This window comes from Linepithema humile, chromosome 3, assembly GCF_040581485.1.
Source record: "Linepithema humile isolate Giens D197 chromosome 3, Lhum_UNIL_v1.0, whole genome shotgun sequence".
Lineage (NCBI taxonomy): Eukaryota > Metazoa > Arthropoda > Insecta > Hymenoptera > Formicidae > Linepithema > Linepithema humile.
Genome location: NC_090130.1, coordinates 12,290,369 through 12,306,019, shown reverse-complemented (window position 1 = coordinate 12,306,019; position 15,651 = coordinate 12,290,369). Strand labels below are relative to the sequence as shown.

At 31.3% G+C, this 15,651-nt stretch overlaps 1 protein-coding gene across 2 annotated transcripts in view; it reads left to right on the top strand.

Moving 5' to 3' along the window:
• Nucleotides 1-5,331: 5,331 nt before the first annotated feature.
• LOC136999057 (uncharacterized) overlaps nt 5,332-15,651 on the top strand; it is a 36,893-nt gene continuing 26,573 nt past the window's right edge. The window contains exons 1-6 of one of the 2 annotated variants that reach the window (XM_067352462.1): nt 5,332-5,470; nt 7,963-10,375; nt 10,500-10,739; nt 10,841-10,936; nt 11,833-11,940; nt 12,046-12,195. In XM_067352462.1, coding sequence (XP_067208563.1) covers nt 10,153-10,375; nt 10,500-10,739; nt 10,841-10,936; nt 11,833-11,940; nt 12,046-12,195 — 817 coding nt within the window. In that variant the 5' untranslated portion in view covers nt 5,332-5,470; nt 7,963-10,152. The remainder of the gene's footprint in view (nt 5,471-7,962; nt 10,376-10,499; nt 10,740-10,840; nt 10,937-11,832; nt 11,941-12,045; nt 12,196-15,651) is intronic. The other variant, XM_067352463.1, reaches the window with a different exon arrangement.

Here is a 15,651-nt window from a genome sequence, read left to right as displayed (position 1 = left end):
ACCACTGCGAGCAGAACCCGGCGCTCGGCATCCCACGCCGGACACACTTCAAGAGTGTGCTGCGCCGTGTCCCGCCCGGCCGCACAGTGGTGGCACTTGGTCGTGCGTTCCCGCCCAATGTTGTGCAGGTACTCACCGAAACAACCATGTCCGGTGAGTACCTGCGTCGTTCTAAAGAACAGCCCGCGTCCCCTCCGCCCCAGCCACTGCCGGAGACGGGGGTGGATGGCCGTGGCGACCCTACGGCCCGAGAGATATTCTACCCGGGCCACCCGCCTGAGGAATTGCTCCCACGAGCAAATGGTCCGAGCCCGGGCCTGCCGTCTCATACGGTCGACCGCGCCGGGAGGGAAGCTTCCCTCCCTGCGGAGATCCCTAAGGCCATTATAGGCCTCCCGGTATTGCTCCGCGAGGAACTCTACCGGGGGGATCCCCGCCAGCACGGTTGACGCCGTATACGACACCGTCCTGTACGAGCGGATGACTCTGATGGCGGCCAGCTGCAACGCCCGATGCATACTGGCTTGTATGCGGGCGCTAGCCGCCATCTCACCCGCCCACACCGGTGACCCGTAAAGGGCCACCGACAGGACGGTGTTGGCGTAAAGACGGCGTGTCTTCACGCCAGGGCCGCCAATGTTCGGCAGGAGTCGGGAAAGAGCTTCCGCTATCCTGCCGACCTTGGGGGCTAGAGCCGCGAAGTGCTGCTCAAACCCCCAAGAGCCATCCAGGGTGAGGCCCAGATACTTCATCTGCTGCCCCACCCTGACGCGGACTGTCCCCACCGTTACGTCGGCCTGCGGTGGCCCCCCCAGAGACCCATCGTGGAAAAAGAGGGCCTCTGTCTTCTGGGGAGACACCCGCAGACCGATCTCCTCGATGGCACGCACGACCATGTGTGTGGCAATGTTGGCGTTCGCCCTTGTACATAAAGCTGTCGTATATATAATTAACTATATTATATACTATATATATTATAAAAAAATAAATACATAAATAAGAAAACAAAAAATTAAAATTAAAAAATTTTTTGAAAATATTTAATTAAAAAATAAAAAAATATAAAAAATTTAATCAAAATAAAAAAATATTTATTAAAAAACGCAAAAAAACTTGACGCTGCTACACCACAAAGTATTATAAAGCAATGAAATTAACATGTAGTTTACTGTAGCAGCGCCAAGTTTTTTTGCGTTTTTTAATAAATATCTTTTTATTTTGATTAAATTTTTTATATTTTTTTATTTTTTAATTAAATATTTTCAAAAAATTTTTTAATTTTAATTTTTTGTTTTTTTATTTATGTATTTATTTTTTTATAATATATATAGTATATAATATAGTTAATTATATATACGACAGCTTTATGTACAAGAGTTTTATAGAAGAGTTTTATAGAAATAGTGTACAACTTTTTTCATAGTTCTTTAGTCCCACTTGGTGCCATTTCCTGATATCATATTTTTTTGTAGAAAGTATATATACCTAATAGCTTTTTTAAAAATTTTACTATATACAACTTTTTTTTGAAAGGTTTTAATATCTATGACAGGTTTTTTTGAAAGGTTTAATATATACAATTTTTTTAAAAGATAAAACAATCACAATTACGCTAGGTGAAACATAATAAGTGTCATTTCGAATGTTCTAACTAAATTATTTTATGTTTAACATATCTTTGATATCATATCATAGTTTTTTTCGCATATTTTATATAAAATTTAACATAACCGTGATATGAAGCAAAGATATTTCATATCAGCTATCCATAACTTCATATCAATGGGGCAGTTAAATCAAAGACATGTTACAACTAAAAATAGTTTAGTTTGAATATTTGAAATAAAACATCTGTTTCATAGAATGTAAGTGTAATATGAAAAAAACAAAATACTTGTGTTAGAATGTAAAATAATTTAGTTAATATATAACTGACTTAATATAAATGTTACATTCAAAATGTGCAAAAATAATTGAAAAATAATTTTAATTCTGTCATAATTAATTTTGTACATTTATAAAAAAGTAGGTGATATAGCACAAAAATTCATAAATGATAAGGTCTAGCCAAGTTCCAAAAAAGACACTCCAATATGTTTATATTTTGATAATTATCTAAATTTTTAATATATCACCAACATGAAAAGTAACTGATATATTATTCAAGGTGCAAATTTAAAATAAACATACATAAAATATACATAAAATGTATAAATAAAACTGATCATAATTTGATTGAAAAAAATTTAATTAAAATAACAAAATATTTATTAAAAAATACAAAAAAACTTGGCGCTGCTAACGGGTTTCGCCCCTCCCCTTTAATCGCCTCCTTCCTCAGCGCAACCCTTCGCAACATCCCCCTTCACCCCCGTCGAGGGGCTCCTCCGCCCCTCCAACCCTCTTTACACCTTAAAGTATTATGAAACAATGAAAATAAGTAATAATGTAATAATTAGAATGATTAATTGACATTATGTAATTAATTGACATTATGTAAGTTAACATGTTGTTTGGTGTGGCAGCGCCAAGTTTTTTGTATTTTTTAATAAATATTTTGTTATTTTAATTAAATTTTTTTAAATCAAATTTTGATCAGTTTTATTTATACATTTTATGTATATTTTATGTATGTTTATTTTAAATTTGCACCTTGAATAATATATCAGTTACTTTTCATGTTGGTGATATATTAAAAATTTAAATAATTATCAAAATACAAACATATTGGAGTGTCTTTTTTGGAACTTGGCCAAACCTTATCATTTATGAATTTTTGTGCTTACAGGATATTGTGCGATGCTCCAAAAATAGAAACGCGACTCGAATGTTACTTGCTCTCATATTTTTACGCAAGAAAACATTGTCATTTAATTTGTTTCAAAAACGCTACAAATTTTATAATAATATAAAATAATTATACGAAATATTGTAAATTAGTTGCTAATTGATTGCAAGTACTTCTGTTAATACAAATTTTTTTAATAGCTTTGCAATATTTATTATTAAATTGTTTTGTTTAAATAAATAAATGGTGAGTTGAAAAAATTATGTACCTAACATTTCTTTTGCGTGGTCATCTCCTTTGCTCTATCCACACATCTTTTTTTAATAGCTTTGCAATATTCTTTTAATAGCAATATTTTTTTAATAGCTTTGCAATATTCATTATTAAATTGTTTTGTTTAAATAAATAAATGGTGAGTTGAAAAAATTATGTACCTAACATTTCTTTTGCGTGGTCATCTCCTTTGCTCTATCCACACATCTTTTACATTTTTTTACTTGTTCGCTCCCGTTCTTTCTCTTATATTACTATGGCAAGTATTTATCTAAACGTCGGGTTAAATAATGCAAAGAAGCGAAAGAACAAGAATGATTTAAAAATACAAATAATATTGAATAAGAATGATTTACTAAACGTGCAAAAGAGTAAACATGCGAAAGGCAAAAGAATAAGAGCGAGCGAGTAAAAAATTATAAAAGAATGTTGCAAATAGGACTGAGCAGATAATCACGCTAAAAAAATGTTATGTACATTATTTTTTAATCTCATTTTTGCCTGATTGTAATACAGAAAATAAACTTTTGCTAAGCTATTCAAATTAATTCGCTTCTACGAAGTACTTGCAATTAGCAATATACGATATAAAGTACAATTATTATATATTATTTCCAATTTATTAAAAATAAAACATTACCTACGCGTTACAACGTCAGTGTTGTGAATTTGTGAAATTAATTAATACACAGACATTTATTGAAGTCGTGTGTATGTAACAATAATGCAATCATCTGAATCAGTGCAGTGATGCCAAGTTCTGCATCGAGAGCATCAAGAGTACCGCTTGCGGTAGGAAAGGCACGCACACAGGCGAGAATCGTTTACGTCACGCGTCCGTGTGCGCTCGGCTGACCAGTGTGTAGAAGCGAGCATACATCTGTCTCGTTTCCATTGAAGCTTTTAAACACGAGCCGACAACAGCGTACGATAAATGCTAACCCTAACAGCACATGACATCATTCGAATATTCTGTACTCATACTGTGAATATACGTAATATATGTAAAATACTGAAAATATCCCTATAATATCTATCACAGTATATATTATTTCTCGTACATTTTCGTATATTCTCAGGATATACTTTTATTATCTCCTATAGTATATTAATTTTCGTACATTTTCGTATATTCTCAGGATATACTTTTAATATCTCTTATAATATATTATTTTTCGTATATTTTCGTATATTTTCAGAATATACTTTTGAAATACGCGCGAATTGACTTATTAGCGGATATGAATAGCAATGCCATCTTGGATATGTAATTGCCGGCACATGTCTCTTTCCTGCGATCTCTGCGGTCTCTTGCCACATGTCGACGTAAGTATGCATATAATTGTATAATCGCAAGTAATCCTTTTTTCCTCCTTTGTTAAAACACATGAGAATAAATTTATATAAAATATATTTACACACATGAAAGATATTTTTCATAATATTCTTTCTATTTCACAATAAGATAAATCACAAGCGCAAGTTAACCTTCAAATTGGTTATCGGTTAAACTTGTGATTTATTTTATCGTGATCTAATATATTTGATGTAAAATTTATTTGTATTTGTATTTGAAGTTTTTATTGAAGCGTTGCCAAAGAAAAGCCGTAAATTATCTTCTATAAAGTACGTCTGTTTTTTGAACGCATAGACTATCGAAGTACACACGCTAATGGGACACAAAATAAGGAGTAAGTATAATTAGGCAACAATTTATATTAAGTCTTTTTAATTTAATTTGATTTTTGCTTGTTTGAAACCTTTGATTAATTATTTTTTTATAGTTGCATTACATTGATATGGATGGCATCCGATTGATCACATTGCATATATCAACGTAATGCAAATATAAAAGAATAATTTATCAAAGTATATTTCGAACAAGCAAAAATCAAAGTAAATTAAAAAAACTTAATATAAATTGTTGTCCAATTATACTTGCTCGTTATTTTGTGTCCCACTAGCTGTGACAAAATTGTCTGATATGCACTAGCGTATGTATCTCTACATGTATATTTACCTCTATATAGCTTTACCTCTATATAGCTTTTCGCAAAGGTGGTACTCTCGATTGACCATAGGCCATTCACAGCAACCATCTAGTGGAAAAATTCCAGGCACTGATAGCTGTGATCAATTGCAATGTGGTCAATTGGGTGCCACCCTATTGATATATATCAAAGATATGTATTTGTTCATATTCTTACTTGAAATTAATATTTTGTTATAGCGTTGCCACAAGGAAACGTTGCCAAAAGGAAACTGCTAAAAGAAAACATTGCCAAAAGGAAATATTGGCTTTCACTTTTAAAAAGGAATATATTGCTGGAATCTGCTGGAACATAGAGGTATACCTATACATATCTGTATACATACGCATCAGTTTCATCACAGCTAGTGGGACACAAAGTAAGTACATAATGTTGCTTGTGTGTTTTGGTACAGTACTTTTTACGTACAGTACACAGATTGATTGTTTAATTGTATAAGCATTTATGTACAAATTATATGTGTGTTCATTATTGAGTAGATTTATGTTAATGTGTGTATAGGAGGAACAGATAGAGGGTATATGTATCTGTATGTGTATTTGTGCCCATAGTTATTCCAATTAATATGTTTAATATTATTATGTTCAAAAAGTATGTGAGTGAATGAGTGTGTATGTGTGTGTGTGTGTGTTCAACTACAGACAGAAAGAATGTACAATCAGGCCAGTTGCTATCTACTCGGATATACAGATATACACATATACACACATACTATTTAGACATACTAATAGAATAATATAAATGGAAATAAAATAATATCAGACATACCAATGAAATAGCCAAACACAAATACATACATACACTCACATCATCCTTATCTACTCCCTCAGCATACACACACTAATAGTACATCTGCTCAATAATGGACATGTAGTTATAGGGCGTTTGGAAACTCTCTTACACTTCTTGAAGTGATTCGGAACTCAAAAAGAAGGGAAAAAAGCTATAAACATAGGTCCCGAAATGAGTTGTTTCCAAATTATAGCCACTTTTATGTCAAAAAAATTAATTTTTATAATTATAATAATCATAATTTATTTTATAGTCTTTTAATATAAAGAGCTTTATTTTGGACTATTTTAGCGTTAAGGCCGGAGCACAGACTTTTACATAAAGCATAACGCATAAGCATAAGGAAATTGATTGGTCTATATATAAGCATAAGCAAATGCATAAGGAAATGGACCAATCAATTTCCTTATGCTTATGCGTTATGCTTTATGCAAAAGTCTGTGCTCCGGCCATTACCCAGGATGCACCACGTAGAGGTACAGTCCGCTTAGCATCCCTCTTAAAAAAATTTTTTTACATTTTTTAAAATTAATTTTTTTCCAATTTTTAATTTTTTTTAATTTTCCGGTATTTGTAAACACAATAATTAATTATTTTCAAAATTAAAGATAAACATAACTAGGTATTTAAATAGAATTAAATAAGATGTTTTAAATGACAAAAGTAACTATAACTCAGATCTATAACTCAGAAACAACTAATTTCCAGATCTATGTTTATATAGCTTTCTTTCCTTCTTTGTGAGTTCCGAATCACTTCAAGAAGTAGTGCGGGCGAATTTCCGTATACCCTGTGTGAATGTCTATACAGTTAAAAGATCAATATGTGTACTGTACGTAAAGATCCAATTACACCTAAAATAGCAACTTTTAAATAGTGCTAGAGCAAAATCTTTCTATTTTTTATAATTATGCTTGGAGACTTTTGATCAATAAGTCTCATAAGCTACAAAATATCAGTTTCAAAATATCAATTTTTGATGGTTTGTATCCTTTCTTTTTTAAAATTTTTTCAAATTATTTTGACTTTTGCAAACTATTATATTTCGGCTAAAGATGGTTCAAAAATAGATCGAAATGTTCCGGAATTTATTAAATAATATTTTAAACTAATATTACTGTGCTGGCTTATAATTACCTTTTTAATTTTGTTCTGATAAGCTTGTTTTGTGTTTTAATTTTTTTATATACAGTAATTTTAATCTAACAGATAATTATGTTGGAAAAGAAGTAAAAGAAAAAAATTTCAGATAAAAGTCATAGGATTGTAACATAATACAGTAATTACAACATTATACAATTTGTAACATGCAGCTACATACTTTTTCTGAAAAATAACTATGCGTTTTCTTTGGACTAATAGATTTATCATTAGTCTGTGTATAAAGATATAGTAAAATGATCGAAAAGTAAATAATCAATTTTTTGCTATTTTATCTTTATAACTTTTTATGCAGATGTTACAAGAAATTGATTTATATATAAAACAATTAAGATAGTTTCATTTAAAAAAATTGAGTTGACTTTTAAACTCCGAAACCTTTTTATCTAGGAGAATTTCGTTCAATTCATTTTATAATTTCTTGAAATAATTGTTATCTTAAAAATTTTTTTTATAAATGCTTCTTTTCCGAAATAATTGCCTGTTAATATTAAAATGATTCACTCGTAAGCCCGTATCAGACTACGCATTGAAGATTGAGATTAAAGATTAAATATTGAAATTTGACCAATCAGCACAAAAATTTATCTCCTTTTGTTTTTATTGGCCAAAATTTAATATTTAATCTTCAATCTTCAATGCGTAGCCTGATAGGGCTTATAGCTTTACACTCTTACTGAATATATATAATTGTAAATATATATAACATAATAAATACATATATAAATAAATATAATACACGTATATAATAAATATATAAATATATAAATAATAAATATATATATATAAGCATATATATATAATATAAAAAATATATAAAATACATAATTTTCTACTATTTGACTAATATACTAATCTGGTTTGCATTTATAATCATAAATATTATATCTTATACAGATATAACATTTGTTTAAAAATGGAAGTACATGAAAAACGTAAAAGAAACGATACGCCATACGTATCAAGGAGACACTTAAAGAGAGTGGCTGCACAAGAATCTGAAATTGTTTCTAGCGTTTTGATGCATGAAAGCTCGTCATATAATACGAACAATGAATGTGCAACAGATTTAAACAATGATTGTCCGATGAATTCTAAAATAATAAATATCGAACATAATACAGAATGGAATGAAAATAATGAAATATTTGAATATGAAAATGATAATGCATTCCAACAATCGGATGAACATAATAATACATCGGATGAACACAATAATACATCGGATAAACACAATAATACATCAGATTCACAACAATTTGTTAATATTTCACTTAATGAATCATCAAGTGATGTAACATTTGAAAGTAGAAATAAAAGAGACAACAGCTTACAACATGATCTTGCAATTTGGGCTGTAGAACATCAAATTACGCATATTGCTTTAGGAGCACTGTTATGTAGATTAAAGAAACATTCTTGTTTCTCAACTTTATCATTGGATGCACGATCGCTTTTGAAAACACCTAGACATCAAGAAATACGCACAGTTGCGCCAGGGTCATATTATCATTTTGGACTATCAAATTCTATTAAAAAAATATTAACATTTATAAAGGATATTAATTACATTAGAATAGCTGTGAACATTGATGGCCTACCATTATCCAAATCATCCCAGCAACAATTTTGGCCCATATTAGGCTCTGTTCTTCCATATGACAATGTTTTCATAATTGGTATTTATCATGGATATGAAAAACCAGCGAATGTTAATGAATTTTTACAAGATTTCGTTAATGAGGCTGAAGAAATATGTGCAAATGGAATTAATATAAGTGGTCGGAATGTACCATGCAGATTTGAGGCTTTAATTTGTGATGCGCCAGCCAAATCATTTGTTTTAAGTATAAAAGGACATTCTGGATACCATAGTTGCACGAAATGTATCACGGAAGGCGAATATATAGAAAACCGATTATGTTTTCCACAAATAGATGCACCGCTCAGAACAGATAATGATTTCATACAAAAAATTGATGAAAATTATCATAAACCAGACACAACCTGCAATTTATTAAATATACCTTATTTCAACCCTGTAACCAACGTTCCGTTAGACTATATGCATTTAATATGTTTGGGAGTTATGCGCAAATTATTAAATTTATGGCTTGCTGGTTCACTATCTTATCGATTACCATATAGAGCCGTTAACGAAATTTCGACACGCTTAGTAACTCAATTAAAACAATCGATACCCATAGAATTTGCACGTAAACCACGAAAACTAGATTGCCTCAAATTGTGGAAAGCAACTGAGTACAGATTAATATTATTATATACGGGTCCGTTGGCGTTTAAATCTGTATTAAAAAAAAATGTGTATCTACATTTTATGACGTTACATGTGATTATGAGAATATTATCATCAGAAGACTTACATAATTATTTGACCTACGCACAAGATCTGATTAAGTTTTTTATTGAAAAATTTATCAAAATATATGGAACTCAAAACGTATCACATAATGTTCACAACTTAATTCATCTTGTGGATGATGTCAAGAAATATGGACCTGTTGATAATTTCAGCGCCTTTAAATATGAAAACTACATGCAGATATTAAAAAAATATTTAAGAAAAGCAGAAAAACCTTTGCAACAAATTGCTAGAAGATACGCTGAAAAAGAAATTTTATGTATATCACCTGCTGTATCAGATTCTGCTCAGATATATATAAATTTGAAATCGTTGCATTATGACGGTCCACTTACATTGAATTGTCGCAATCCACAATATAAAAGTGTCAAATATAATGAATTCACACTAAAAGCTGGGACGTTTGCAGACAGTTGCTGTGGATTAAATTGTGGTGCGATTATTTACATTCAAAATATAGCCTATTGTACACAACGAAACGTTCCTATACTTATCGGATATGAATTTTTGGAAAAAAATGACTTATTTAATACTCCTTGTTCATCTTCAATGCTCGGCATTTATTCTGTGTACTCACGTTCTGACTTAAGATCTTGGCCGTTAAAAAATGTAGTTCGTAAATATGTACAATTACCTTGTGGAGAAAATAAATATGCAGTTTTTCCACTCATACATATAAAAAATTTTTCCACTGACGCAGAATAATGGAAGGAAAGTCTTCTACGCAGCAAGGAAAATTTTATGCAATTGTAGAATTTGAAGATGGAATACAAATAGTTCCAAATAATTGGTTAAGTATTGATTTAAAAAAGGCTGCATGGCCAAATTTTACAAATAATAAACGATATGACAAGGCTGTTAAAGTAATGGAAGAACCACAATCTACATGGTTGAAACATCCCATTTCTAAAATATATGTAACGTATTGTAAGTATTTTTTTCATATTTTTAATTATAATTTGTGCATAATGGCAATATGTGTATGTGTATGTATGTATGTATACATATTTATTAATAGAAAAGTAATGTATCTAATAAAAAACATTTTCAGCGAACTATACATTGGCGAGAAAAAAATTAAAAGATGCTGAAAAATTATCAGATCTAACTTCTAATACTGATAGAGATGAATTTTTAAAAAAATCCAGAAAAATTAGAGCCGCTAAATCGGTGGACGAGGATAATACGAGTAATGATGAACAATCAGATACTTCACTTATTTTGGATCTTCCAAAAGTTCCTGAAAAACATGCAATAATGAAGACAAAAAATGGAAAAGTTTCTCAAACAGGTAAAAGCATATAATAAAAGAATATTTAAAAAATGAACTTTAAAACAAAAAAATTAAATTTTATTATAATAATAAAATACTGATTTTTTCATGAATTGCAGATCGTAATTTAAACAGTCCTAAAGGAATATCTACTAAAAGACAAAAGTTAAATAATACAAAATCATGGATTCAACAAAAATCGCAGGACAATTTTGGTCTCTTTTTTGAAAAATATAAAATGTATTATTTTTCTAACCAATCGTATTATATATATAATTATAACCAATTATAAACAATCTCTGGATATTGAGAGATACACATACACATATTTTGCAATTTATAGTGAAATTACTCGTATAATAAAACTAACAATAAGAATATTATGGTTTCTGTACAGAACGCGGGAACGTCGCGCAGCAAAAAGCCATGCCATAGCCAATATTTCACTCTTACGAAAAAGATGTAAGTTGATTAGCCGCGTCACCTTTTGCCGCGCGGCAAGCGTTTCCGCGTCCTGTGTGCAGGAGCTATTCTATCATTTGTTTCACAAATAAACAAAAATCAACATATTGGGTCATGTATACAATTGATTGCAATTATATAATTTGAAAAATTTATTTAAATAGTAAAAATACACTTATCATATACATTTTATCTCATTTTTAAGAATTCTATATTTTATTGCATATTTATAATTTTATACAAATTAAATATTTCGTAAATATAATTAAAAATATGAAGATGTGTTAACACACATTATAGTAACTATAACTGTATAATAATTATAACTATAATAACTACAATTTAATATAACAATATTGAAACTTTAATAAAGCAACAGAAATATAATGTACTTTAATATATAAGGTTTAATATTTTATATTTGAATTTAATATTTTATGGTCTATGATTTAGTATAGAAATTTTATTTATATTATAAGTGTGTTTTGATATTTGTTGTGATATTGCATATTAGATCTGATATTAAAAATTAGTGTTAAAAATAATTAAAAATTGTGATTGTACATACATTATTGCTAATAAAAATTTGATGTGATATTAAACATACTACATTGAATATTACAGTGTAATAAAAAAATTATTCTTTTAGGTGAGCAAAGTGACGATGAAAATTTACTTAATAAAGTTGTTGAGACACAAGCAAGCATGCCAAGTCAACAGACAAAGAACACTATGTCAAATTTGAATACCAAATCAGGTAATAGGTTATCTATATTCTTTTTTATTTTATTTGTTATATAAATTAGAATAAAATGTTTTCCCATAAAAATTTTTAATGAAGATTTGCTTAATGTGTTTGTAGCACACTATATGTGTTCACATACAGAACAGTCATCTACTACGGATTTAGATTCCATTAATGAATTTAATGAAACACAAGATACAAGCATTTCAATTCGACAAAGATGCCAATCCGTACAAACAATGTCTTCAAATTTGGATAATAAACCAGGTAATGTATTAACTGTGTATTCTTTTTTTAAATTTTAATTATGATTAATTATTATAAAATTTAAAGGATAACACATAATATACTGTACCCAGATAACCAAGCGTGATTAATCATATCGAGCAAACTAATGCACTGCTTGTGTTGCTGAATAGTTGATGTTTGATTGCCGTCATTATTAATAGTCTGCTATCAAATTGAACAACATGAGTAGTAATCTAAGTAATCAGTTTAAAAAAATGTAAAAACAAGTGGTCAATAATAGTTGTATAATAGGTTACCAGCAACCTGACGGCAACCTGATAATAACTAATGATATGCCATTGCGCCAATAGCATTTTAATGGCAACATGACAGCAACATCAAATATATAATGTTTTCCTTTATTTGGGTGTTCCATATCCTGAATTGTTGAAGTTTTGGAATGAATTCTCGTTGTCAACAACGTGAGAACAACGTGTAATTAATAAATGTTTACGACAATTTGCCAACAACAAGACAGAATTCAATCGCAATAATATGATATTGTGTGTATTGCCCGCCAAAACTGGGCGCTTTGCGTCTATCACGCCCGTAAGGACCATTTTACAATAAGATCGATTTGCTTATGGCTTTACGGTTACGACTAAAATTTTTGTATGTCATGATCTTAACGTAGCAATGCATATACGCTAGCCTCCAATGGCCGCATTCAGCAGAACAAACCGCTTAGTAGCAATCGAACGTGATTGGTTCTTACTTTCAGAACCAACAAATTAACAGTCGAGATTCAGCGGAAAATCTACAACTGTTGAGTCTGCTGAACGCGGCCATTGCGCCATTGGCTATACTCCTACTTCTCCTTGTCCCGCTGAGGGCGTGTAGGAACGAATTATTGGAGACTAGTGTACATACAAGACATACGTGGAAGTGCTCATCAGTGCTTAAGTGCTCTCATTTTGTGAAAGGATCATTTTGATACAGAAAATTAAGGTATGTAGAAAATGCATTGTGTCATTTGTGCTGTAATTTAGGCAATTTTATTATTCTAATTTTAGAGAACAGTTATTAAACTGAGGCGAAGATAAAGTATTTTTTATGGAATGAATAATTCTTGCCGTAATATAATACTGATTTTATGTATGATTTCGCAGTATACCGTAGAGGTGATTAATTCCGGCCGGATGAAATTGAAGTGATAATTGGTTAACAATACACAAAATTTAACGAAAATAACGAAAATAGGTTAGTATATAATTTTAATTATTTGTTAATGTGTGTGTGTGTGTGTGTTAGCTAGTAATTGTATATTTATTGTACTTTATTTTAATTATATATTACTAGATTTGTGTGTTCTTTGGCCTAAATACATATTAATGTAGTAAACGCGAGTTTGTAGTGAAGATTAACAAGTTTTTAATACAGTTATAATAACTTTCACTTTATAGTAAAATTTTTTTTCTATCTGTTTGCGTCATAATAATTTTAAATCTTAGAGTTATTGCCTGTCTGATCACTATTTTTGTTGATTATATTTCATCAATTATTGATATCCTTTATTATATATTATCAATTATTTAATAATATAAAGTCGATACAATGAATTCTTTTAAAAGTCGAACATTCAAAAAAGTACGAAGTCGTAAACCGGGTTTAATGTTATCGTCACGCCAGCGTAGGAATGTATTACGCTTACTGCAACAGAACGATCAATTTAATCATGTTGTATCAGAAAGTCCTAGTATGACAAGTGCTGCAAATGAACTCAGTGTCGATCTAACTTTACCATCATCATACAGTCATCATTCTTTTGATGACGACATGTCTCTCACTAATGAGCAGTGTACTGAAATTTCAGTTAGTTCATTTGTTAATGCAATGGATGTTGAGAGTGTCAGTTTAGATAGTGTAGTATATGCTAAAAATATTATTTCGGAAGTTGATTGGTGGGGATGCAGAGGTAAATTCTGTGCATGCATTTAAAGAAACTCTTGCATTGGCGTTTGTTGAAGGGAATCTGACGCATATCCAAGGTAATCTAATTTTAAAAGCATTAAAATCGATTCCATATTTGTCATATCTTCCACAAGATACGCGAACGTTATTAAGTACTCCGCGAGTAAGTTGTAACGTGCGGAAAGTTAATCCTGGAGAATATCTCCATATAGGTTTTGAAAAAGCTTTAATGAGAATTCTAAAAAAAACACCTGAGCATTTGATTCCGGATGTGATCGAGGTTGATTGGAGCACTGACGGTGCCAGATTGAATAAATCGGGTTACGCGCAAATCTGGCCAATTCAGTGTTCCATTGTTAATATTGCAAATTCTACACCGGAAGTTATAGGGGTCTATAAAGGATTAAAAAAACCACATAGCATTGATGAATTCCTTAATGAGTTTATTGAAGACGCGCTTGATGTCATTGATAAAAGTATTCAATTTCGTGAAAAAAAAATCTGAGTTAGATTGAGAGCTTTTATCGCAGATGCTCCTGCACGTTCATGGATTCTTAATCACTGTGGGCATACTTCGAGCAATCCATGTTCCAAGTGTAAAATTGTCGGTATTAGATGCAATCGCCAAATAGTTTTCATTAGCACTGATGCTCGCCTTAGAACCGACGATGAATATTCTCGCCTTGTTGACGAAGATCATCATAAAGGACCTACTCCATTATCACGTTTGCCAATGGGAATGGTAACGCAAGTGCCCGTCGAATATATGCACTTGGTTTGCATTGGTGTAGCTAAAAAGCTCTTAATTGCATGGATCACGGGAAAGTACGGAAAAAAAATGAAATTGTCAGGTCAAAACCAAGAACTGATTTCGAAAAGATTGGAATGCATTGCAGACTATTGCCCGCGAGAAATGTCTAGAAAGCCGAGGCCACTGGCTGAACATAAAGACTTCAAAGCAACTGAAGGCCGACAATTTATCTTATATACTGGTCCAGTTGCTGTTGAAGGCATTATGGAAATGCAAGGCTATAAGCATTTCTTGCTTTTTCATGCGGCGATACGCGCACTGTGCCATTCAAAAACTTCATCAATACTACACTCACCCGAAAAAAAAGCGGTACACTGAAAATGTGGGAAAAATTCATCAAATTTCAACTGACGATAACTTCGTAAATAATAAAGATAGAAAGTTCTATAAAATATGAAAATGAAGCTAAAAATCTCTACTTTAAGAATCAATTTATTTCAATGTTGCAAAATAAATTTATTGAAAATGGCGGATGACAAAGCGCGAGCATGCAAAATTGAAAAATAATGGTTCGAGTTTGCGACGGTGCACGGTATAAACAAAAAATTGTAGCTTATTGGGATCAAAAGCGTACGAAAGTACAGAGTCTCCTCTTTAAAATGCTTTTTTATGCATCTCGATACGATGATTTTTCGCTGAGAGATTCGCATTTGAAGTAAGAATCTGCCTTTTTCTTCAAATGCGAATCTCTCGGCGAAAAATCATCGTATCGA